At 44.9% G+C, this 24714-nt stretch overlaps 1 protein-coding gene across 1 annotated transcript in view; it reads left to right on the plus strand.

Annotated features, from left to right (window-relative positions):
* The first annotated feature begins 2931 nt into the window (after window positions 1–2931).
* Window positions 2932–24714, plus strand: part of LOC137370268 (uncharacterized) — a 70265-nt gene continuing 48482 nt past the window's right edge. The window contains exons 1-2 of the mRNA XM_068032648.1: window positions 2932–3075; window positions 6401–6608. Coding sequence (XP_067888749.1) covers window positions 2932–3075; window positions 6401–6608 — 352 coding nt within the window. The remainder of the gene's footprint in view (window positions 3076–6400; window positions 6609–24714) is intronic.

Here is a 24714-nt window from a genome sequence, read left to right on the forward strand (position 1 = left end):
CTATGCAGTTCTCCTCTTGTGGCCTCAGAGGAGGTGGAGCCAGCCTGCTCACTTCTCTCTGCCTGTGGCTCTGATGCTCGTAGCAGTTGTCCTCGTCCTGGAGGTGCTCGGGCCCTCTCGCAGGCATTATGGGCCCATTTCTCCTGCAAGGACAAAAAGAGCCTGCTAAGGAAATGCTGCCGTTTATGGCTAATGCCAATTGCTCCTGTTCATTAGAAGCTGCATGTTTCAGTGCTGACAGGTCCTCAACAACACCAAGGCTCTCAGCCATCCTGAGGGGTCAGTAAATGCCCTGGGGACATGCTGTCCCCATGTTTAGGAGCAGCATGTGTCCTCAGGCTCCTCAGCTGGTGTCCTCAGGCTCCTCAGCTGGTGTGTCTGCTGGAGGGTGAATACTCAAAGGCCTGTCCTGAGGGTTGGGGGTTGCACTCACCTTACCCGAGCAAATTAGGTCATTTAACCTTTTCCAACACTGGATCCAACTTCTTCAGACCACATTCCTTCTGCTGACTGTGTCAGCTATCTCCATCTAGGGCCGCTTAGTCTGGGTGGGTGGCCTCCTCCTGCCACCCTCTGGGAAGAGGACCTCCCTCCTCTCCTTTACGCCCTCGAAGAGGACTTCCAGGTCCACATCCGTGAATTGAGGAGTTGCCCTGCCCAGGCTCCAGGCCTCTGCCAGTCCTGAGACATTCTGAGATTCAATGATTCTATGATGTTCAAGACTGAAGGTAAAGCAGAGAAATGGCAGTCACAGTAATGGCTGTATTTCGGCCCGCACTTGCAGTCCCACCTCCGTTCCCAACCCTGCGGCTGCTAATTGATTGCCAAACCTGTCTCCAGCCCAATTAAGGGGGCGTCGCCGTGAAAATCAGGTTTTGGGACCTGGAAATTGCTCTAACTTACTTTTCCCACCCTATGCCTCTGATGGTAAACCAAAGGATTCTGAATGTCTTTTAAACAGTCTACTCAACTTGTCCTGCAACCTTCAAAGACGTGTACATACACTTTTAGGTCTCTGTTTCCGCACTCCCTTTAACATTGTACTATTTAGCTTATATTGCCTCTCCTCATTCTTCCTTCCAAAATGAATCACTTCACACTTCTCTGTGTTAAATTTCACCTGCCATGGGACTGCCCATTTCACCTCTCTATCTTCTGTCCTTCTGAAGTCTGTTACTATCCTCCTCACTATTTACTATATTTCCAAATTTTGTGTCATCTGCAAACTTTAAAATTATGCCCTATATACCCAAGTGAAGATCATTAGTATATATCGTAAAGGACAATGGTCCTAACATTGACCCCTGGGGGACAATTTCATATCAAAGCAGTGCTGCACATTTAATTCTATGGCCTTCCATTTGACTAACAATTCTATTCTGTGGTACTTTATCAAATGTCTTTTGAAAGTCCAGATACACCATATCAACCGCATTATCCTGATCTACTCTCTCCTTTACTTCAACAAAGAATACAATCAGGTTAGTCAAACACGAATTGCCGTAAACAAATCTGTGCTGCTTTTCATTTATTAACCCATATTTTTCCAAGTGCTATTTAATATTGTCCCAGAATAATTTCACTAAATGTTTCCCCACTGCCAAAATTAGGCTGACTGGCCTGTAATTGCTGGGTTTATTCCTCTCTTTTTGAACAAGGATGTAACATTTTTAATTCTCCTGTCCTCTGCCACCTTTCCAATATCTAAGGAGGATTGAAAGATTGTGGCCAGAGCCTCTGCAGTTTCCACCCTTACTTTGCTCAGCAATCTTGGATCATCCCATCTGGACCAGATAAGTTTTCTACTTTGAGCACTGCCAACCTTTTATGTACCCTTTCTTTGTATATTTTTATCTTATCCAATTTCTGTACTACCTCCTCCTTTGCTGTGACATTGGCAGTATCTTCTTTAGTGAAGACAGATGCAAAATACTCATTTTGTACCTCAATCATGCTGTCTAACTTCACAAGAAGATCTCCTTTGTGATTCCTAATCGGCCCCACCCTTCCTTTGACTACTCTTTTACTATTGTTATGTTTATAAAATACTTTTGGTTCCCTTTTATGTTACCCACCAATCTATTCTCATATACTTTCTTTGCCCCACTTATTTCCTTTTTAGGTTCACCCAGTGTATTCAGCTTGGTTTTCCACTGAATTATGAACCTGATATTTATCATAAATTTCCTATGTGTATTTCATTTTAATCTCTAAATGTTAGTTACTAGGGAGCTCCAGCTTTAGATACCCTTCCCTTCCCCCTCATGGGAATGTGTCTATCTGTTCTTTGGTGGCTCCCCATTGTTCATGTGCTGTCTTACATACCAATCTTCAATTCCAATCCACCTGGGCCAGATCCCTTTTCATCTCACTGAAATTAGCCCTCCCCCAGTTGAATGTTTTCACATTTGATTTTGCCTTCAAATTTTCTAAACCTTATGATATTATGATCACTGTTTCCTAAGTGCTGTCCCACTGAAACATGCTCCACTTGCCCACTTCATTCTCCTGAACTAGATCCTGGACTACTTCCTTCCTCATTCAACTGGAAACATTTTGATCAAGAAAGTTCTGTTGTACACATTTCAGGAATCCCTCCCCCCATGTGTTTGACAGTAACGCTGTTCATTCACAAAGCATGGCAAGACTTGCTATTTTTAAGTCCCATGCACTCTTTGACTCTTCTCTTTTAGTAAAAAATAAATGTGGAAGATAAAAATTCCCTGGGAAATCATTATTATAACCAATTAAAGTAATTTGAATTTGTTTAATCTTAAATACAATATTAGAGCATAAAATCTTTAGTTTTTTTTCTGAGGTAACTTTGAAAATGATATACTATATGTCAGCCAATTTTCTGAAAATGCCATTGATTAGCATGGGAAGATAGCTGAATTCAGGTACACAGAGACAAGAGGAGATACTACAGAGATGAAAAGTAGAGCCCAGTTTGACAGCTATGCTACTGGAAGCTCAGCAAGCTCCTGCCAGCCCATCAGCCCTGATGATGACTTTGTGGAGCACCAGAAATCAGAATTTCAGACCACCCTTATTTTCCATGGGGCAGCAGGATGGGTAGAGTTGCTTCCAGCCAATGTTGCTAAGGGGAAAAGTTTTTATTCAAAATACTTTCCTAACTGCAAAGAATATCTCTTTGAGATCATTTGCCATTGGGATATGGCATTGTGGCCCCACTTATTTCTTTTGTACACCTAATACAAATATGTTAATATGTGTAAAAATGGGTTATTTTCTGGTTGGCAAGAAGTAACGAGTGGTGTGCCGCAGGGATCGCTGCAGGGGCCTCAACTTTTTACAATTTATATAAATGACTTGGATGAACGGACCAAAGGTTATGGTTGCTAAATTTGCTGATGACACAAAGATAGGTAGGAAAGTAAGTTGTGAAGTGGACATAAGGAGGTTACAAAGGGATATAGATAGGTTAAATGAGTGGGCAAAGATTTGGCAAATGAAGTATAATGTGGGAAAATGTGAAATTGTCCATTTTGGCAGGAAGAATAAAAAAGAAGCATATTATCTAAATGATGAGAGATTGAAGAGCTCTGAGATGCAGAGGTATCTTGGTGTCCTAGTGCATGAATCACAAAAGGTTGGTATGCACGTTCAGCACGTAATTAGGAAAGCTAATAGAATGTTCTTGTTCATTGCAAGGGGAATTGAAAACAAAAGTCAAGAGCTTATGCTTTAGTTTTACAGGGCATTCGTGAGACCACATCTGGATTACTGTGTACAATATTAGTCTCCTTATTTAAGGAAGGATGTAAATGCATTGGAAGCAGTTCAGAGAAGATTTACTAGACTAATACCTGGAATGGTTGGGTTGTCTTATGAGGAAAGGCTGGACAGGCTAGGCTTGTATCTCTTGTTGTTTAGAAGAGTTAGAGGTGGCTTGATTGCAACATATAAGATCCTGAGGGGTCTTGACAGGGTGGATGTAGAAAGGATGTTTCCTCTAGTTGGAGAATCTAGAACTGGGGGCTACTATTTACAAATAAGGGGTTGCCTATTTAAGACAAAGATTAGGAGAATTTTTCTCTCTCAGAGGGTAAGAGTCTTTGGAACTCTTCCTCAAAAGGCAGTGGAAGAAGAGTCTTTAAATATTTTTTAAGGCAGAGGTAGATAGATTCTTGATAAACAAGGGGGTGAAAAGTTATCGGGGGTGGGCAGGAATGTGGAGTCGAGGTTACAATCAGATCAGCCATGATCTCATTGAATGGCAGAGCAGGCTCGAGGGGCCGAGTGATCTACTTCTGCTCCTAATCCGTATGTATGTTTGTATGTTATGCATATGCACGTTTCTTTGGGTATACACTGGGTGGAACTGGCAAGGTTTCTGGTGAGTCCTCCAACATAGCTGTCCTGCCTCTTAATGTGACAACATATTGAAGGGGTGGGGTAAATAGAAGCAGTGTCCCAATCCAATGGAATTTGTGAATGAGTCCAAGAAAGGATGGAAACCTAGTGGAAACAGGCTCTACCCCAATTCTTTCCTCCTCCTAATCAGATACTGGCAATTTTGTGCTCAAAACTTTCTGAAATTTCTAGGTTCATATTTTGCTATGTTAATAAGTTATTACAGCAACTGCCTTTCACTTATTTATGATAATTCTGAGAATTATAGATATTGCCAATATAGGACTGTATCACTATTCAGGTTTGGAAGGACTGTTACACAATTTTTAACTTTCTGAGGAAACCAGTGGAGTAAAATCACATATGGGGCCCAACAACAGATCTCAAACCCAAAATACTGATGAAACCTGATGTGCGTAGCTTTTAACGCCTGTTATATTTTCTGCCAACCACTTTCAAACAATAACAAGAAGTTAAGGTTTCCTGCAGGGCCTCAGTTCTCTCCCCATTCTCCCAGTAACCACCAACATTTCTCAGCAGCTCTACAGAATGGACATTCCATGCAGAACAGACATTGGGATCTACTTGTGATAGGCCAGAGGCCATGGTTACAGGCCCCAAGGGATCTGGTGCAACGTGCAAGCTTATTTTTAATTATTTTAGTTTTAACTTTGAACAGTTTTCTTTAAACTTTTTCATGTCTCTGTAAGTTTTTGAAAGGTTTTATTAAAGCTTCTTTACATTTTTATAAAATTTCTTGAAATATTTTTCGAGTGTTTTGAGTATATTTTCGCAGCTGGAGCCATGGCCTTCAAAACCCTGAAAATGGAGGAATGTCAAAGTTTTGATTGACCTTCCTGTAAAGAGGGCCATTCAGTGGAGAAGCCTAAACTGTTCCTACAGTCTTCAGAGAGTTTTGCACATCATCTAATATTAGTGAAAAATTATGGAACTGAACTTTCTCAACCATTCCACCAGACTTCCACCATAACTCCAATGATAGTCCAGTCTAAAGGCTAGGACTCAGATGTGTCAGGACCCTACCTAAACTGGAAATTCCTGATCAGAATTGTAAATGGCGGAATCCACCTCATACAAGGGTAGTGGGATAGAGGAGGTGAGACTGAGGATGGGGAGTCCCAGTTCCTTGCCCCAAAGGGACAGAGTGCATACTGGTATACCCAGCACATTGAGGTGTATCAGCTTCCAGAAGGATGTGTGAGGCCCACCAGGTCAGGGAAGGTCAGGTCAGCCAACATCCTTGAATAATGAAAATTTTGTTTTCTGAACTTGCAGTATAAGATCCTTTTGTAATGTGTTTGAAGGGGGCAGTCTCTTAAGGGGGTGCTTACACCCCCGGCAAAGCAGGCTGTTACCCGAATTTCCAGAAGTATGAGGCATGGGGCACCCATAATGGTGTGGGTATCTATTGACCCCATAGAAGTCGGATACGCATCCACTGATCCCACATACACTGACTGTCATTTCTTCTGGTTCCCATAACTTAGAAATAATCAAACTTTAGATTTGGAAATGCTGGAGTATTTCATACAGCTGTCCATGCTGCTGGGTAAACAGGATTAGATCGGTCCAGTGTTAAGCATAACATGACTCCTAGTGCAGCAGTGAATGTGTCACCCTGGAACACACTTACACATAACCATTAGTTCCTAGCTCTTTACGAATAGTATAACAATATATAACACTGACAGTGTTAGTATTGTTGGGTACTGGCCAGTGCAATATTGGTGTAACTGTCAGGATCACACCTTATATATTTTTGGAACCTACTTTGCGACATTTACAATATATAAAGAATCAGAATCTTTTCAGAAAACCACAAACTGTGCAAGCTGTATCTTATAACTATAGTAAAAGTATTATATCTCAAGGTTTCTATCAAGACAGACAGGATGACAGCTTTGATTGCCATCATTAGCACTAAACCCACTATCACAATATTATGATGAAATATTCTTACTATTTCAGTGTTTCATTTCTCAATGGATATTAAATTTTGCAGATTAACATATTGGTAACTGAGGCAGTTGATGTTGGGCAGCTTCAGACACTAACCATCCAAATGGAAAGAGGTTCTGATTTGTACCTGGAGAAGATCATTGTGAGAGAAGGAAAGTATGCAATGAAAGAAGCTGTATTTATGGCGCATGAATGGTTACATATCCCAAAAGATACAAACAATATGTCAGCACTAACCCTCCCAATTACAGGTTTGTGAAATTACCGCAGTATAATTCTTGAAACTTAATTGATTTTGTGTTAGATTTTAAATGCTGAAAATCTTATAAGTTTAAAAAACATTGGCCTAGAAATTTGGTCACGTAGTGCCTGTTTCTCGGTACTAAACAGCTCCTTAAGCTTTCGGTATGGCGGGCCAGAAGCATATGCTCATTATGAACCAGAAATGCACTGTCTGCCATATTGGAAAAGGCCAAAATATGGCCATGTGGTGCCCATGCTTGAAGCAGGTTTTATGCTCTTTATATGTGCAAATAAGGGACCTGACACTTGATTGATACCCCCACTGCCCGATCGGTTTGCATTGAGGCAATACTCAGGAAAACCAGATCTACATGTGGCCTAACATGGCCTAAATCCCTTAAAGGGATTTCTTGTTAGGCCACAACCATCAAGGTAAGTTTTAAAAATATACTTAACTTGAATGTGGGCCCAGGAGGAACACGCATTCAAAGGGGCGGCACAGTGGCTCAGTGGTTAGCACCGCAGCCTCACAGCTCCAGGGACCCGGGTTCAATTCTGGGTACTGCCTGTGCGGAGTTTGCAAGTTCTCCCTGTGACCGCGTGGGTTTTCGCCAGGTACTCTGGTTCCCTCCCACCGCCAAAGACTTGCAGGTGATAGGTAAATTGGCCATTGCAAATTGCCCCTAGTGTAGGTAGGGAATATGGGATTACTGTAGGGTTAGTATAAATGGGTGGTTCTTGGTCGGCACAGACTCGGTGGGCCGAAGGGCCTGTTTCAGTGCTGTATCTCTAAGTAAGTAAGTATAAGTAAGCATGTGGATGCCCCCTCACCGCCCCCCCCCCCCCCCGATTTTCCCTTGGTATGGCACTAATTCCTGCCCTTCACCCCACCTCCACCCGGCTTGACACATGGATCTCCATTATCCCAATTGCCGTTACCTAGCTACTGCCATCTCCTGACTCCACCCACCTCCCCCGATTCCTGGTTGCCCCCGTCCTGACTTATCTGAAGCCCACTGTGACATCAGCAGTAACCCAATCTTCCATCATGCTGCGCCAGAGGGTTTTCTGTTGCCCTCTCTAGCTCACCAGTTCCCTGAAAATGAGGCACATGGCTTGGGCCTCACCATTCAGGTGCAGGGATTGATCCCTGAAGTTCACTGACCAGTTGTAGCTAGTGTTTTTCTGCAACTGTGCAGTAGACGGATATTTACAAAAGCACAAAGCTGCAGCACAGATCTGTGTGAATTGCTGAGCTGAATTAGGTGCAGAGGAAGAAGGAGCTTCGCAGTAATTTAAACCAAGGGGCAACTGTAAATAGGTAAATCTATCGATAAATAATCAGAGCAATTAATTGGATCCAAGGGGGAAAAACTAAAACATATCTATAACTTTCCAGACTTATATAGATAAACTTTTAAGTAAAATTGTGTGACATCTGAGACCCATTGCCTGAAATTCCTGTGCCATGTGGGAACTCCAGCACACTTCTTATATCCCGAATAACAATGGGCAGAATTTAATGCGGCCGTTTAAGGTGGGTATGGTGGCGTGGGGAGGACAGAGAATTGCATCAGAGCTGTCCACCCAGAAATCTGATGTTGTGATGTCAGTTCCAGATTTTGTCAGCAGCGGGAAAGTGCTATGGCGGCATTGATGCGCCACGCGACAGGGAGCTATTTGAAATTTCTGAACTGATTTCTTTACATGCATTTAAATATAATTAATTGCTATTTAATGGTAGGCTCTCAATTGTGCGAACGGCGGGCGGCACTCATGTTCAGATCATTAAAACCTGGTGGTACCGAGGCAAGAGGCCATATTGGCATGACGGAGAAGGAGTCCTGAACATTGCTGCATTGGGAAGAGGGCAGTGGGGGGGGGGGGTGTTCAAAGGCCATTATCGCATTGTATTTCTGTGGGCTGTGCAAGTAGATTCAGGCTCTTGGGGGCTCTGCAAGGGGGTTCTGGGTCTGACGGCTCTGCAAAGGATTTAGAGTGTCAGGTGCTCTGCGTTCAGTGTGGATGTTGGGGTTCTCTGCAATGGTTCAGTGTGGGTGTGGTGGGGGGCCTCTGTATAGTTTAGCATCAGTGCAGGGGGGTTGTATTTGGTTACCAAACAGCTGTGTGGTGTGGATGTTTGGTTACATTGTTGAACAGAGTGCGGGCCATTAGCAAGGTTGCTGAGGTCCATCAGGGACATGGCTGAGAGAATTGCCAAAAGTTCAGTTGCCAAGACAGGGTCGTCTCTGCTTCGATAGTGCTCTGAGGGCCACAGGTCACATTGCATGCGTCTCATACACCCTGTATTTTTGGAACCATGTGGCATGATGCGGCACCTCCTAAACTTTACGCATCTGGATCTTTCCAGGGAACCACCGGGGACATATATGGGGGTCTCCCAGCCAACAGCCCACCGCTGCATCAAAGAGGTGACCAATTTCCTATTCAAGAGGGCTGGCAACTATGTGCGCTACCAGACCAACCCTGACAGTCAGGCCAAGTGGGCCATCGGGTTCAGGGCCATTGCCCCCCCCCGTGCAAGGCATGATAGATTGCATGCATGTGGCCATCAAAGCTCCCACGGAACAGGAAGGGTTTCCATTCAATCAACGTTCAACTGATCTGTGACCAACAAAAGCATTTCCTGAAGGTGTGTGCCCCCTTCCCAGGAAGCAGTCACAATGCTTACATATTTCAACAATCCCAGGTGCCACAGCTTTTCAGGCCCCCAGCTCACTTTCAGGGGTACAAGGGGTATCCATTGAAGACATGGCTACTGACACCTGTGAGAAACCCTCGCAATGCAGCAGAGGAGAGGTACAACAATTGCCACCGCTCTACTCGAGGGTCTATCGAGCAGGCCATTGGGCTACTGAAGGTGAGGTTCTACTGCCTCAATCAATCTGGTGGAACCCTGCAGTACGGTCCAGTGAGAGTCTCGTGTATTGTGGTGGCCTGCTGTGCTCTGCACAATCTAGCGCCGCAAAGGAGGGAGGCCCTACATGACAATGAGATACCTGAGCAACACTCCTCCATGGAGGATGCAGAGGAGGGAGAGGGGCAAGCAGCAATAGATGTTAAAGACATGGCAAAGGAGGCAAGAGACAACATCATGATTAACCGTTTCCAGCCACCCTGATGTCCGCTCACTGAGAATGCAATAAAGACTCACCTTTTGACACGAAACATGTCCCCTCCTTTCTGTTTGTGTTCCTGACTTTTGACCAGTAACAGTGTGCACTAGTGCCCATGGGAGAGCATATATTAATGAGGGCTGTGGTCACACTGACTCCCCAAAGCCTATCCACCATCTACAAGGCACAAGTCAGGAGTGTGATGGAATACTTTCCACTTGCCTGGATAAATGCAGCTCCAACTACACTCAGGAAGCTTGACACCATCCAGGCCAAATCAGCCCACTTGATCGACACCCATTCACACATTAAACCTTGACTCATTCCATCACTACAATGGCAGCAGTGGGCACCATATGCAAAATGCACTGCAGCACACCTCCTTCAATAGCACCTTCCAAACACGCAACCTCTCCCACCTAGAGAGACAAGAACAACAGATGCATGGGAGCACCACCATCGGCAAGTTCCCCTCCAAGCCACACACCATCCTGGCTTGGAAGTATATCGCTGTTCCTTCACTGTCGCTGGCTCAAAATCCTGGAACTCCCTCCCTAACAGCACTGTGGGTTCAAGAAGGCAGCTCACCACCACCTTCTCAAGGGCAATTAGGGATGGGTATTAAATGCTGGCCTTGCCAGCAGCAACCACATCCCATGAAACGAATAAAAAAGAAAATTGACATTGCACTAAGGGGAAAGGGAAAAGTCAGCAGTTTACATTTAAAGCAAAATGAAACATGGCATTCAGACAATAATGGCTAATGATTTGCACAAAAGAACTTTTAATTGATGACAACATTACATATTATTTACACCCGTGAATCCCAAAGAGTGACTAGGTGGTTTTCTTAAAACATTTGTGAGTGCTCCTGCAATGCATGATCTCTGCGACAGCAGCTGTGCTGGAGGCAGGCTGCTAATCAGGCCTTAGCCTGTGATGACTTTGGCAGCCGTCCTCTGGGTGCCTGATGTCTGGAAGACCCCAGCTGGCTGAGGGTGTCATGCACAGGTGCAGGACTCTCCTCAGGGGTCACGGCTGCTGGAGCTGGGCTCACTGGTGGAGAGGCTGAGGAGCCAGTGTCCAGCTTTCAGAGCGGCCTTAAGGACACCCTCAGATGTGGAGGGCAGTCTCTCCTCCTTCCTTTGAAGCCTCAGTTGAACCTTCCTGCTCACCAGAGATGGACTGGGAATGGGAAAGTCTCCAGGCTCCTGGTCCTTATATCGCCTTGTCACTGCTGCATCAAGCTCATGGCCAAGGTGATGGTATTTAGGTTTGCATGCATCTATTTAGAGATACAGCACTGAAACAGGCCCTTCGGCCCACCGAGTCTGTGCCGACCAACAACCACCCATTTATACTAATCCTACATTAACCCCATATTCTCTACCACATCCCCACCACCTACCTACGCAAGAGGCAATTTACAATGGCCAATTTACCTATCAACCTGCAAGTCTTTGGCTGTGGGATCTAGCTCTCCATGAGGGTTGCCAACCTCTCGATGGAGGAAGCCCTGTGCTCACATGCCTGAGGCATCACTCATGACATTGATGGACCCCTCCATCATCCATGCATGACTGCACATGGCTTCTCGCATCTCCATTATATGTTGTCTTACCTCTCTCTCTGCAACTCTAGCATGCCCTGTGCACTTGGCAGCAAAGGCTCATCATCATCCTGGGGCTCAGCATGGGCCTGGCCACCTACAATCCTCCAACTGTCTCAGCCTCAGCCAGCTGCTCGGGTGCATGTGTGGTGCTGTCAGTAGCTTGTGACCCTGATTCTAATGCCGAGTGGTTACCCACCAATGTGAAAGTGTCTGCGCTGGTGCAGGAGAGTCATGGATGGTGCATCCTCTGAGTGGTCCTCCTCCTCAGAGGTGGACGACTATCCTCCTCTGGCTGTGGTCTCCTGTGCACGCTGACGTGCATAAGAGAACACAAACATGTGTGGGTTAGGCTTTGTAGATCTCGTCATGTAAACCAGGTGTGATGTGGTTCACCATAATTAATGAGTATGTCGCTGGAGGCCAATCCTCACTCTCTTGCACAGGGACTCCAATCTCCCCATCTGAAATTGCTCGGTCGCCCTGGGTCCCTGCCAGTTCCAAGGCCTCTTCCTGGGCGGTGGTGAGTGGATGCAGATCAGGGACTCCTCTGCCATTCCGAGTTGTCTCGCTCCTATTGTGGGCCCCCTTCTCCTGGAAGAGGAAGGATGGAGATAATAGAGACAAAAACAAGAAATGCTGGATTCACTCAGCAGGTCTGGCAGCATCTGTGGAAAGAGAAGCAGAGTTAACGTTTCGGGTCAGTGACCCTTCTTCGGAACTGACAAATATTAGAAAAGTCACAGATTATAAACAAGTGAGGTGGGGGTTGGGCAAGAGATAACAAAGGAGAAGGTGCAGATTGGACCAGGCCACATAGCTGACCAAAAGGTCACAGAGCAAAGGCAAACAATATGTTAATGGTGTTTTGAAAGACAAAGCATTAGTACAGATTAGGTGTGAATATACGGAATATAGAACATCAGCAAGTGCAAACCTGAAGAAAAACAACCTGAAAAAAACAGTGGGTAAGCAAACTGAACAAACTAAGATGAAATGAAATAAATGCAAAAAATGTAAAAAGGAATGCAAAAAAAAGGAAGAAAAAATAACTAAAAATGACTAAAAATGAAAGTAAAGTGGGGGGCTGTCATGCTGTGAAATTATTGAACTCAATGTTCAGTCCGGCAGGCTGTAGTGTGCCTAATCGGTAGATGAGATGCTGTTCCTCGAGCTTGCGTTGATGTTCACTGGAACACTGCAGCAATCCCAGGACAGAGATGTGAGCATGAGAGCAGGGGGGAGTGTTGAAATGGCAAGCAACCGGAAGCTCAGGGTCCTGCTTGCGGACTGAGCGGAGATGTTCCGCAAAGCGGTCACCCAGTCTGCGCTTGGTCTCCCCAATGTAGAGGAGACCACACTGTGAGCAGCGAATACAGTATACTACATTGAAAGAAGTACAAGTAAATCGCTGCTTCACCTGAAAGGAGTGTTTGGGGCCTGGGATAGTGAGGAGAGAGGAGGTAAATGGGCAGGTATTACACCTCCTGCGATTGCAAGGGAAGGTGCCCTGGGACGGGGACGAGGTGGTGGGGGTAATGGAGGAGTGGACCAGGGTGTCGCGGAGGGAACGATCCCTTCGGAATGCTGACAGGGGAAGGGAGGGGAAGATGCGACTGGTAGTGGCATCACGCTGGAGGTGGCGAAAATGGCGGAGGATGATCCTTTGGATATGGAGGCTGGTGGGATGAAAAGTGAGGACAAGGGGAACCCTGTCACGGTTCTGGGGGAGAGGGGAAGGGGTGAGGGTAGAGGTGCGGGGAATGGGTCGGACACGGTTGAGGGCCCTGTCAACCACAGTGGGGGGAAATCCTCGGTTGAGGAAAAAGGAGGTCATATCAGAAGCACCGTCATGGAAGGTAGCATCATCAGAGCAGATGCGTCGGAGACGGAGAAACTGGGAGAATGGAATGGAGTCCTTACAGGAGGTAGGGTGTGAAGAAGTGTAGTCGAGGTAGCTGTGGGAGTCAGTGGGCTTATAATGGATATTGGTAGACAACCTATCCCCAGAGATGGAGACAGAGAAGTCGAGGAAGGGAAGGGAAGTGTCAGAGATGGACCATGTAAAGGTGAGAGAAGGGTGGAAATTGGAAGCAAAGTTGATAAAGTTTTCGAGTTCGGGGCGGGAGCAGGAAACGGCACCGATACAGTCATCAATGTACCGGAAAAAGAGTTGGGGGAGGGGGCCTGAGTAGGACTGGAACAAAGAATGCTCGACATATCCCATCCTCAACCGAGGATTTCCCCCCACTGTGGTTGACAGGGCCCTCAACCGTGTCCGACCCATTCCCCGCACCTCTACCCTCACCCCTTCCCCTCCCTCCCAGAACCGTGACAGGGTTCCCCTTGTCCTCACTTTTCATCCCACCAGCCTCCATATCCAAAGGATCATCCTCCGCCATTTTCGCCACCTCCAGCGTGATGCCACTACCAGTCGCATCTTCCCCTCCCTTCCCCTGTCAGCATTCCGAAGGGATCGTTCCCTCTGCGACACCCTGGTCCACTCCTCCATTACCCCCACCACCTCGTCCCCGTCCCAGGGCACCTTCCCTTGCAATCGCAGGAGGTGTAATACCTGCCCATTTACCTCCTCTCTCCTCACTATCCCAGGCCCCAAACACTCCTTTCAGGTGAAGCAGCGATTTACTTGTACTTCTTTCAATGTAGTATACTGTATTCGCTGCTCACAGTGTGGTCTCCTCTACATTGGGGAGACCAAGCGCAGACTGGGTGACCGCTTTGCGGAACATCTCCGCTCAGTCCGCAAGCAGGACCCTGAGCTTCCGGTTGCTTGCCATTTCAACACTCCCCCCTGCTCTCATGCTCACATCTCTGTCCTGGGATTGCTGCAGTGTTCCAGTGAACATCAACGCAAGCTCGAGGAACAGCATCTCATCTACCGATTAGGCACACTACAGCCTGCCGGACTGAACATTGAGTTCAATAATTTCAGAGCATGACAGCCCCCCACTTTACTTTCATTTTTAGTCATTTTTAGTTATTTTTTCTTCCTTTTTTTTGCATTCCTTTTTACATTTTTTGCATTTATTTCATTTCATCTTAGTTTGTTCAGTTTGCTTACCCACTGTTTTTTTCAGGTTGTTTTTCTTCAGGTTTGCACTTGCTGATGTTCTATATTCCGTATATTCACACCTAATCTGTACTAATGCTTTGTCTTTCAAAACACCATTAACATATTGTTTGCCTTTGCTCCGTGACCTTTTGGTCAGCTATGTGGCCTGGTCCAATCTGCACCTTCTCCTTTGTTATCTCTTGCCCAACCCCCACCTCACTTGTTTATAATCTGTGACTTTTCTAATATTTGTCAGTTCCGAAGAAGGGTCACTGACCCGAAACGTTAACTCTGCTTCTCTTTCCACAGATGCTGCCAGACCTGCTGAGTGAATCCAGCATTTCTTGTTTTTGTTTCAGATTTCCAGCATCCGCAGTATTTTGCTTTTATTATGGAGATAATAGAGATTGGCAGAGAGATCAACATGACATTTCGGCTACTGTCAGACTCTCGTCTTCTGCGGGGGGGATCTGATATCTCTCATGCTACCATACACTGTCAGGGGAGTTAAGTGTGAGCTATGAAAGAAGTTGGCCTGTGGCCGAGATACAGCCATGCATCTGTCAGGCTGAGGTAATACCCTAGCCCTCTGCCATCGCCGTAATAGTGCTGCCCTCTCTATGTCACACATCCTCCCGCATAGTCACATGCAATCCCCAAAAGGTGGGTGGAATGGAGCACTCACCTTAGCAGAACACAGGCAGTCGTTGGCCCTCTTCCTGCACTGTATCCAGTTTCGGTGGATGATGCCACGGTGCTGACATCCTCTGTGATCTCCAACTAGGCTTGCTTGGTCAGGCGGGAGGGCCTATTCCTGTCATCGCTGGGGAAGAGAACCTCCCTCCTTTCACTTGCAGCCTGGAGGAGAATCTGCAGGTAGGCATCACTAAATCATGGGGCCACCCTGTGTCATGCCTCAGCAATCATTTTCTGCCCTCCTCAAGGGGTGGGGGGAGTGGTTACAGGAACCAGTCATGATATGTTCAAAGCTGCTCCAAGCTGCCGATGAATCTAAGGCAGGAGTGAATGCAGGGCTGCAGGCTTTTAAATATGGGATCAGCACCTGCACTGGAGTTATCTGAGGCCTTAATCGGTGACTCTCATCCCACCCCCACCATGTCCAATATGCAAAATGCCACCCACTGCATGATTGCAGTGGAACAGCCGCCAATGTGACGGACGGGAACGGCACCCATTTCCTGACCCACCACCGGGACTGGCGACGAGATTATTAAATTCAGCCCAACGTGTGTAAGACGTGTCTCAAGCTACTCAAACTTAAGCTCGGCATTTCTGAGTTTGAAGAGCAGTTGGTGTCACTGCAGGGCACAAGCTGGGAATTAATTGGATCACATGTTCCAGCAACTGTATACCCTACAGTCATGGAGATTTCAGGAAGATAGTAAACGGCACTCATAAACCAGTTTCAGTACTGAATACTGGTGAGGGGGACATCACTTCCTGGCAGTGCAGTCCAGAGTATATCCATGCCTCTATGGCACAGATGACTGCACAGGGGGCCACAGCAAAGTACACAAACATATTCTTCGGGGATTTGATCATCGGGACATAGACAGGTATATCTATGAGTGCTGATGTGGTATATTGATTCCCTGGTGCCAAGGTAAGGACATAATTGAATGGGTGCATAATATTTTACAGAGGGAAGGTGAACAGCCAGAAGTCATAGTCCATGTTAGAATCAATAGCATAGGAAGGAACAGGGTTGAGGTTCAACAATCAGAGTTTCAGGAGCTAGGGAGGAATTTAAAGAGCTGGAAACCAAAGTTCGTCATTTCTGGATTTCTGTCAATGCCACGTGCTAAAAAGTATAGGAGCAGTAAGATAAGAAAAGTAAATGCATGGTTGGAAAAATGATGCAAGAGGTAAGCCTTCAGATTCCTGGGCCATTGGGACCATTTCAGGGGTAGAAGGGACCTGTACAAGCTGGGTGGATTACACCTCAACAGGGCTGGGACCAATATCCTGGCAGTGAGGTTCACTAATGCTGTGGGTAGAGTTTATTTGGAAGGGCACAAGAATAAAATATTAGGGAGGAAATACAAGGTGCACAGAGAACTGGGGTGGCAGACTGCATTAAAATAAAGAGGAATTCAGGAAAAAGAGAGATCAGCCAGGGGGAATAGCGAGGCATACTGGAATAGGTTTGGAGTGCATGAGCATAAAGGAGTGTGGTAAATAGGGGTGGAGAGCAGCAGACGTAGGTTGCTATATAGTAAACAATGAACAGAATAACAGACTTCAGCAGGATAGAGACAGACAGGTAAAATGGACTGTCACATGGCAGATGAAATTTAACATAGCCAAGTCCAAAGTGATACATTTTGATAGGAAGAATTAAGAGGGGCAATATGAACAAAATGGTATAATTTTAAATGGGGTGCAGGAACAGGGAGATCTGGAGATGTATGTACACAAATCATCAAATAAGGTTCCACACCAGGTTATTACACAAAATTAGGATACATGGGATTAGGGGTAATATATTGGCATGGATTGAGGATTGGCTAACAGACAGAAAAATAAAGGTAGGAATAAACAGGTAATTTTTAGATTGGCAGGCTATAACTGGTGGAGTACCACAAGGATCACTGCTTGGGCCACAGTTATTTAACATTGATATCAATGATTTAGATGTGTAATGTATCCAAGTTTGCTAACGATATAAAGTTAGGTGGGAAAGTAAGTTGTGAAGAGAATGCAAAGAGACTGCAAAAGTATTTAGACAGGTTAAATGAGTGGGCAGGAATGTGGCCGATGGAATGTAATGTAGAGAAATGTCAAGTTATCCACTTCGGTAGGAGAAATAGAAAATCAGAATATTTTTAAATGGCATGAGACTGAGAAATGTTGGTATTCAGAGGGAGCTGGTTGACCTTCTACACGAATCACAGAAAGTTAACATGCAGGTAACAGAAAGTAATTTTTTTTTTAATTAATCGCTGGCAAGGCCAGCATTTATTGCCCATGCCTAAATGCCCTTGAGAAGGCGGTGGTGAGCCACTTTCTTGAACTACTGCAGTTTGTGTGGAGTAGGTACCTTTGACACGGCTCACTGCAACATCCTCCTCCAATGCCTCTCCACTGTCGTCCAGCAGGGTGGGACTGCTCTCACCTGGTTACATTCTTATCTATCTAATCATAGCCAGAGAATCACTTGAAATGGCTTTTCTTCCTGTTCCCGCACCATTACCTCTGGTGTCCCCCAAGTATCTATACTTGGCCCCCTCTTTCTCATTTACTTGCTGCCCCTCAGCAACATCATCTGAAAGCAGTGTTAGTTTTCACATTTATGCTAACGACACTCAGCTCTACCTCACCATCACTTCTCTCGAATCCTCCATTGTTCCTAAATTATCAGACTGCTTATCTAACATCCACTACTGGATGAACAGAAATTTTCTCCAATTAAATATTGAGAAGATGGAAGCCATTGTTTTCAGTCACTACTCCAAACTCCATTCGCTAGCGACTGAATCCATCCCTCTCCCTGGCAACAGTCTGAGATTAAATCAGTCTGTTTGCCACATTGGTGGCACATTTGACCCCGATTTGAGATTCCAACCTCATATTCGCACGATCACTAAGACCACCTATTTCCACCTCCGTAACATCGCCTCACTTCGACCCTGTCTCAGCTCATCTACTACTGAAACCCTCATTCATGCCTTTGTTACCTCTAATGCACTGCTGGCCAGTCATCCATATTCTCCCCTCCATAAACTTGAGGTCATCCAAACCTCTGCTGTCTATGTCTTAACTCACATCATGTCCTGATCAGCTATCACCCCTGTGCTTGCTAGCCTTCATTGACTCCTGGTCAAGCAAAGTCTTGATTTTAAAATTCTTATCCTTGTTTTCAAAACCCTCTATGGTCTCAACCCTCCCTATCTCTATAATCTCTACAGCCCCGTAACCTTCCAAGATATCTGCACTCCTCTCATTCTGGCCTCCTAAGCATCCCGACTTGAATTGCTCCACCATTGGTTGCTGTGCCTTCAGTTGCCTAGACCCTAAGCTCTGGAATAGCCTCCTTACACCCCTCTGCCTCACTATCTCACTTTCCTCCTTTAAGGCACTCCTTAAAACTCACTTCTTTAATGAAGCTTTTGGTCATCTTACCTATCTCCTTACATGGCTTGGTGTCCTATTTTTTTTATAATACGCCTGTGAAGTGCCTTTGGACATTTCATTATGTTAAAGGCACTATATATATATATATAAGTTGTTGGTCTTGAAAATTGCAGAAAGATACAAAAACTTTAGAGTAGTGATAATGTGGGACTTAATTATTCTAGTAATAGACTTTAGAAAGTATCAATGTAAGGGGCAAAGAGGGAAAGTAACTCTTGAATTGCATACAAGGGAATTTTCTTGATCAGTATATTTTCAACCCAACAGGAAGCAATGTTACATCTATTTTTGGGGAATACACTGGGGTAAGTGTATCCTGTTTCAGTGGAGGGAGCAATGATCATAATATCATTTGGTTGAGAGTAATTATGGAAAAGGACAAGGAAAAGATTGGCAGGTAAAACAGTAAATGAGCAATAGGAGACCTTCAAAGAGGAGGTAGTTTTAGAACAGAATAGACATTTCCAAGAGAGAGAAAGGAAGGGTGTCTAAAACTGCCGCTCCCTGAATGAGTAAAGATACAAGGTGCAACCTTCAATAAGAGGTATTGGTGTGAGAGGGGGAAGAGAAACCATTGATGGCAATTCTCTGGCTACAATTAGATAGATAAGAATGGAAGCAGCTGAATGCAGTTCCATCTAGCTGGACAACAGTGGAGAGGCAATGGAGGGTATGGTGTGATCAGCTGTGTCATAGGCTGCAGACAGATCTAGAAGAATGATGAGGAATAGTTTCCCTTTGTCATAGTCACATAGGATGTCAATTTGTCTTTGTTAAGAGCTGTTTCAGTACTGTGGCGGAGCAAAAACCTGATTGGAGGGATTCAAACACAGGAGTTCCCAGAAAGATGGGCATAAATTTGGCAGGTGACCACATGTTCAAGGAGAGGAAAGGGATATTTAGTCATGACTTATATCTAACATTCATAGGCCAGAATTTTATGCCCCCACTCTGGGAGTGGGCTGGGGGGACATAAAATCGGGTGGGTTGGTGGGGGCGTTGTGTCCGTCGCCTACCCGCCTTCGCTGGTATTTTATCAGTGGTGGGGGAGGTGACAGGCAGCCTGCCTTTTCAGGTCAATTGAGACCCTTAAGTGGCTAATTAATGGCCACTTAAGGCCTCTTCCCACCACTGCTGGTATTTTAACAGCGGCAGATGAGCTTTTTGCCACCTAGGGAGGCCGCCCAATAAAACCTGGTGGCTTCCCTATGGCCACGGTGGGGGCTCCCTCCTGATCAGGCACCCTGTACCCCACAGAGGGCCTCCCCAGTGATAAGTGCTGTCCCCGCTGGAAGATCTCCTTTGCCCTTCCAATTGACCACCCAATTCCTCATCTGGCCTGCCTGATTGGCCCCGGCAATCCCCCAACCCCACTCTGGGCCTCCTTAAAATAAAAATAAAGAGGAGGTACTTAAATGCCTGGCAGTGCTCAAAGTAGATAAATTACTCAGTCCAGACAGTGTGCACCCTAGGTTGCTGAGGGCAGTAAGAGTGGAAACTGGCCATAATCTGCCAGTTCTCCATGAATATGGAAGTGGTGCCAGAGGACTGGTGGATTGCAAACATCACACCACTGTTTTATAAAGGTAAGAGAGATAAACCTGGAAACTACAAGCTAGTATCCTAATTTCTGTAATGTGGAAGCTATTAGAGATAATAATCCAGAGTAAAATTAATTGCCACTTGGAGAAATGTTTTATTAAATGAAAGCCAACATGCATTTGTTAAAGGTAAATTGTGTTTGACTAACTTGATTGAGTTCTTTGATGTGGATAGTGCAGTTGATGAGGATAGTGCTGCTGGTATTGTGTATATGGACTTACAAAAATCATTTGGTGAAGTACCACATAAATAGACTTATCAAAATTGAAGATGATAGAATTGAAGGGGCAGTGGCTATGTGGATATGAAGTGGCTAAAGGGTAGAAAGCAGAGATTAGTGGTTAATGATTGTTTTTTAGACTGGAGGGAAATATACCATGGTGTTCCCCAAGGGTTGGTGTTGAAACCATTGCTTTTTTCGATATATATTAATGGCCTCGACTTGGGTACACAGGGTATATAACTTCAAAGTTTGCAGATGACATGAAACTGTGGAGCATCCGCGAGGTGGAGAGTATCATGGATAGCATGTATAGAGAGGTGGTCACACCTCAGGCTCAGACTCCACAGGCAGGAGGGTAATGGGTGACCACCAGGCAGAGCAAGAGGACTAGGCAGGCAGTGCAGGAATCTCCTGTGGCTATTCCCCTGCAAAACAGATATACTGATTTGGATGCTGTTGGGGGAATGGCCTCTCAGGGGAAAGCAGCAACAGCCCAACCACGGTTGGCTCTACTGCACAGGGGAGGAGTAAAAAGTGTGGGAATGCAATCGTTATAGGGGATACAATTGTAAGGTGAATAGATAAGCATTTCTGTGGCCGCAAAAGAGATTCCAGGATGGTATGTTGCCTCCCTGGTGCTAGGGTCAAGGATGTCTCAGAGCAGTGACAGGACATTCTGAAGGGGGAGGGTGAACAGCCAATGGTCGTGGTACACATTGGTACAAACGACGTAGGTAAAAAAAAGGATGAGGTCCTAAAAGCAGAATATAGGGAGTTAGGAAGTAAGTTGAAAAGTAGGACCTCAAAGGTAGTGATCTCAGGATTACTACCAATGCCTCGTGCTAGTCAGAGTAGAAATAGCAGGATATATCGGATCAATACGTGGCTGAAGAGATGGTGTGAGAGGGAGGGTTTTAGATTCCTGGGACATTGGGACTGGTTCTGGGGGAGGTGGGACCAGTACAAACTGGAGGGGTTACACCTGGGCAGGACCAGAACTGATGTCCTAGGGGGAGTATTTGCTAGACTGGTTGGGGAGGGTTTAAACTAAAATGGCAGGGGGATGGGAACCTTTGCAAGGAGTCAGAGGAGGGGGGATCAAAGACAAGAACAAAAGACAGTAAGGGGAATAAGAAAAGTGATAGGCAGAGAAATCAAGGGCCAGAATCAAACAGGGCCACAGTGAAAAATAGTGGGAAGGGACCAAGTAGTGTTAAAAAGACAAGCCTTAAGGCTTTGTGTCTTAACGCGTGGAGCATTCGCAATAACGTAGATGAATTAATCTCGCAAATAGATGTAAACGGGTATGATATAGTCGGGATTACGGAGACATGGATGCAAGGTGACCAGGAATGGGAAATGAACATCCAGGGATATTCAGTATTTAGGAAGGACAGACAAAAAGTAAAAGGTGGTGGAGTTGCATTGCTGGTTAAAGAGGAAATTAACACAATAGTGAGGAAAGATATTAGCTCTGACGATGTGAAATCTGTATGGGTAGAGCTGAGAAACACTAAGGGGCAAAAAACGTTAATAGGGTTTGTATATAGGCCCCCAAACTGTAGTGGTGATGTTAGGAATGGCATTAAACAGGAAATTAGAGACGCATGCTATAAAGGAACATCTGTAATTATGGGTGACCTTAATCTGCATATAAATTGGGCAAATCAAATTAGTCACAATACTGTAGAGGAGGAATTCTTGGAGTGTATACGGGATGGTTTTCTGGACCAATACGTTGAGGAACCAACTAGAGAACAGGCCATCCTAGACTGGGTATTGTGTAATGAGAGAGGAATAGTTGACAATCTAGTTGTGCAAGACCCCTTGGGGATGAGCGACCATAATATGATAGAATTCTTCATTAAGATGGAGAGTGATGTAGTTGATTCTGAGACTAGGGTCCTGAATCTTAGTAAAGGAAACTACGAAGGTCTGAGGTGCGAGTTGGCTATGATGGATTGGGAAACGTTACTTAAAGGGATGACGGTGGAAAGGCAATGGCAAACATTCAAAGAGCGCATTGATGAACTGCAACAATTGTTTATTCCTGTCTGGCACAAAAGTAAAATGGCAAAGATGGCCAAACCATGGCTTACAAGGGAAATTAGAGACAGCATTAGATCCAAGGAAGAGCATATAAATTCCCCAGAAAAAAAAAACAGACCTGAGGATTGGGAGCAGTTTAGAATTCAGCAAAGGAGGACCAAGGGATTGATTAAGAAGGGGGAAATAGAGTACGAGAGCAAGCTTGCGGGGAACATAAAAACTGACTGTAAAAGTTTCTATCGATATGTGAAGAGAAAAAGATTCGTGAAGACAAATGTTAGATCCCTTACAGTCAGAAACAGGGGAATTTATTATGGGGAACAAAGAAATGGCTGACCAACTAAATGCATACTTTGATCTGTCTTCACAAAGGAGGACACAAATATCATACCAGAAATGTTGGAGAACACAGGGCTTAGTGAGAGAGAGGAACTGAAAGAAATCAGTATGAATAGAGAAATGGTGTTGGGGAAATTGATGGGATTGAAGGTCAATAAATCCCCAGGGCCTGATGGTCTGCATCCCAGAGTACTTAAGGAAGTGGCCCTAGAAATAGTGGATGCATTGGTGGTCATCTTCCAAGACTCTATAGACTCTGGAACAGTTCCTACAGATTGGAGGGTAGCTAATGTAACCCCACTATTTAAAAAGGGAGGTAGAGAGAAAGCAGGGAATTATAGACCAGTCAGCCTAACGTTGGTAGTGGGGAAAATTCTAGAGTCCATTATCAAAGATTTTATAGCAGAGCACTTGGAGAACAGTGGTAAAATCGGACAGAGTCAGCATGGATTAACGAAAGGGAAATCATGCTTGACAAATCTATTAGAATTCTTTGAGGATGTAACTAGTAGAGTTGATGAGGGGGATTCAGTGGATGTGGTTTATTTGAACTTTCAAAAGACTTTCAACAAAGTCCCACCTAAGAGATTAGCGTGTAAAATTAAAGCGCATGGGATTGGGGATTGTGTATTGCGATGGATAGAAAATTGGTTGGCAGACAGGAAACAAAGAGTAGGGATAAATGAGTCTTTTTCTGAATGGCAGGCAGTGACTAGTGGGGTACTGCAGGGATTGGTGCTCGGACCGCAGCTATTCGCAATATATATTAATGATTTAGATGAGGGAACTAAATGTAATATCTCCAAATTTGCAGATAACACAAAACTGGGTGTGAGGGTGAGTTGTGGGGAGATGCAGAGAGGCTTCAGAGTGATTTGGACAAGTTGAGTGGGTAAATGCATGGCAGATGCAATATAATGTGAGATTATCCACTTTGGTAGCAAAAACAGGAAGGCAGATTATTATCTGAATGGCTATAAACTGAGAGAGGGGAATATGCAACGAGACCTGGGTGTTGTCGTACACCAGTCGCTAAAAGTGAGCATGCAGGTCCAACAGGCAGTAAAAAAGGAAAATGGTATATTTGCCTTCATAGCGAGAGGATTCGAGTACAGGAACAGGGATGTCTTGCTGCAATTATACAGGGCCTTGGATATTATAGTTTTGGTCTCCTTAAAATTAAATGTAGGAAAGTGTGACGTGATTCATTCTAGTAGGAAGATTGAAGAGAGGCAATATAAACTAAATGGTACATTTTTTAAAAATCTTTAAAAATAAAGGTGAGATTTGATAGAGATATTTAAAATCATGAAGCATTTTGATAGAGTAAATAAAGAGTAACTGTTTATAGTGTCAGAAGGATTGGTAACCAGAGAACACAAGTTTAAGATCACTGGCAAAAGAACCAGAGGTAACATGATCAGAAAAATATTATGCAGTGTGCTGTTATGATTATACAGGGTTATGGGGAAAGAGCAGGGGAGTGGGATTACTGTAATTGTATAGCTCTTTAAAGAGATGGAACAGGCACAATGGGCCACATCACCTTCTTCTGCATTGTATTATTCTATAATTGTCTGATTAGGAGCTGGAACAAGTAAGCTGCCACATCGGTTATGATGTTATTGTAGAAAGGGTGTTTGGAATTTTTTGCCATTCCATTTTTATATTTTTTAAATATTTTTATATTTTAGAGATACAGCACTGAAACACGCCCTTCGGCCCACCGAGTGTGTGCCGACCATCAACCACCCATTTATACTAATCCTACATTAATCCCATATTCCTACCACATCCCCACAATTGAAGTGGGGAAGGCCAAGGACAGCCTTCCTGCCCAGAAGCCAATTGAGGCCCTCTATGTGTCCAACTAAAGGGAAGGGGACTCCAGCACCAGACAATTAACTGCCTGAGCACTATAAAATGT

This window comes from Heterodontus francisci, chromosome 5, assembly GCF_036365525.1.
Source record: "Heterodontus francisci isolate sHetFra1 chromosome 5, sHetFra1.hap1, whole genome shotgun sequence".
NCBI classification, from domain to species: Eukaryota; Metazoa; Chordata; class Chondrichthyes; order Heterodontiformes; family Heterodontidae; genus Heterodontus; species Heterodontus francisci.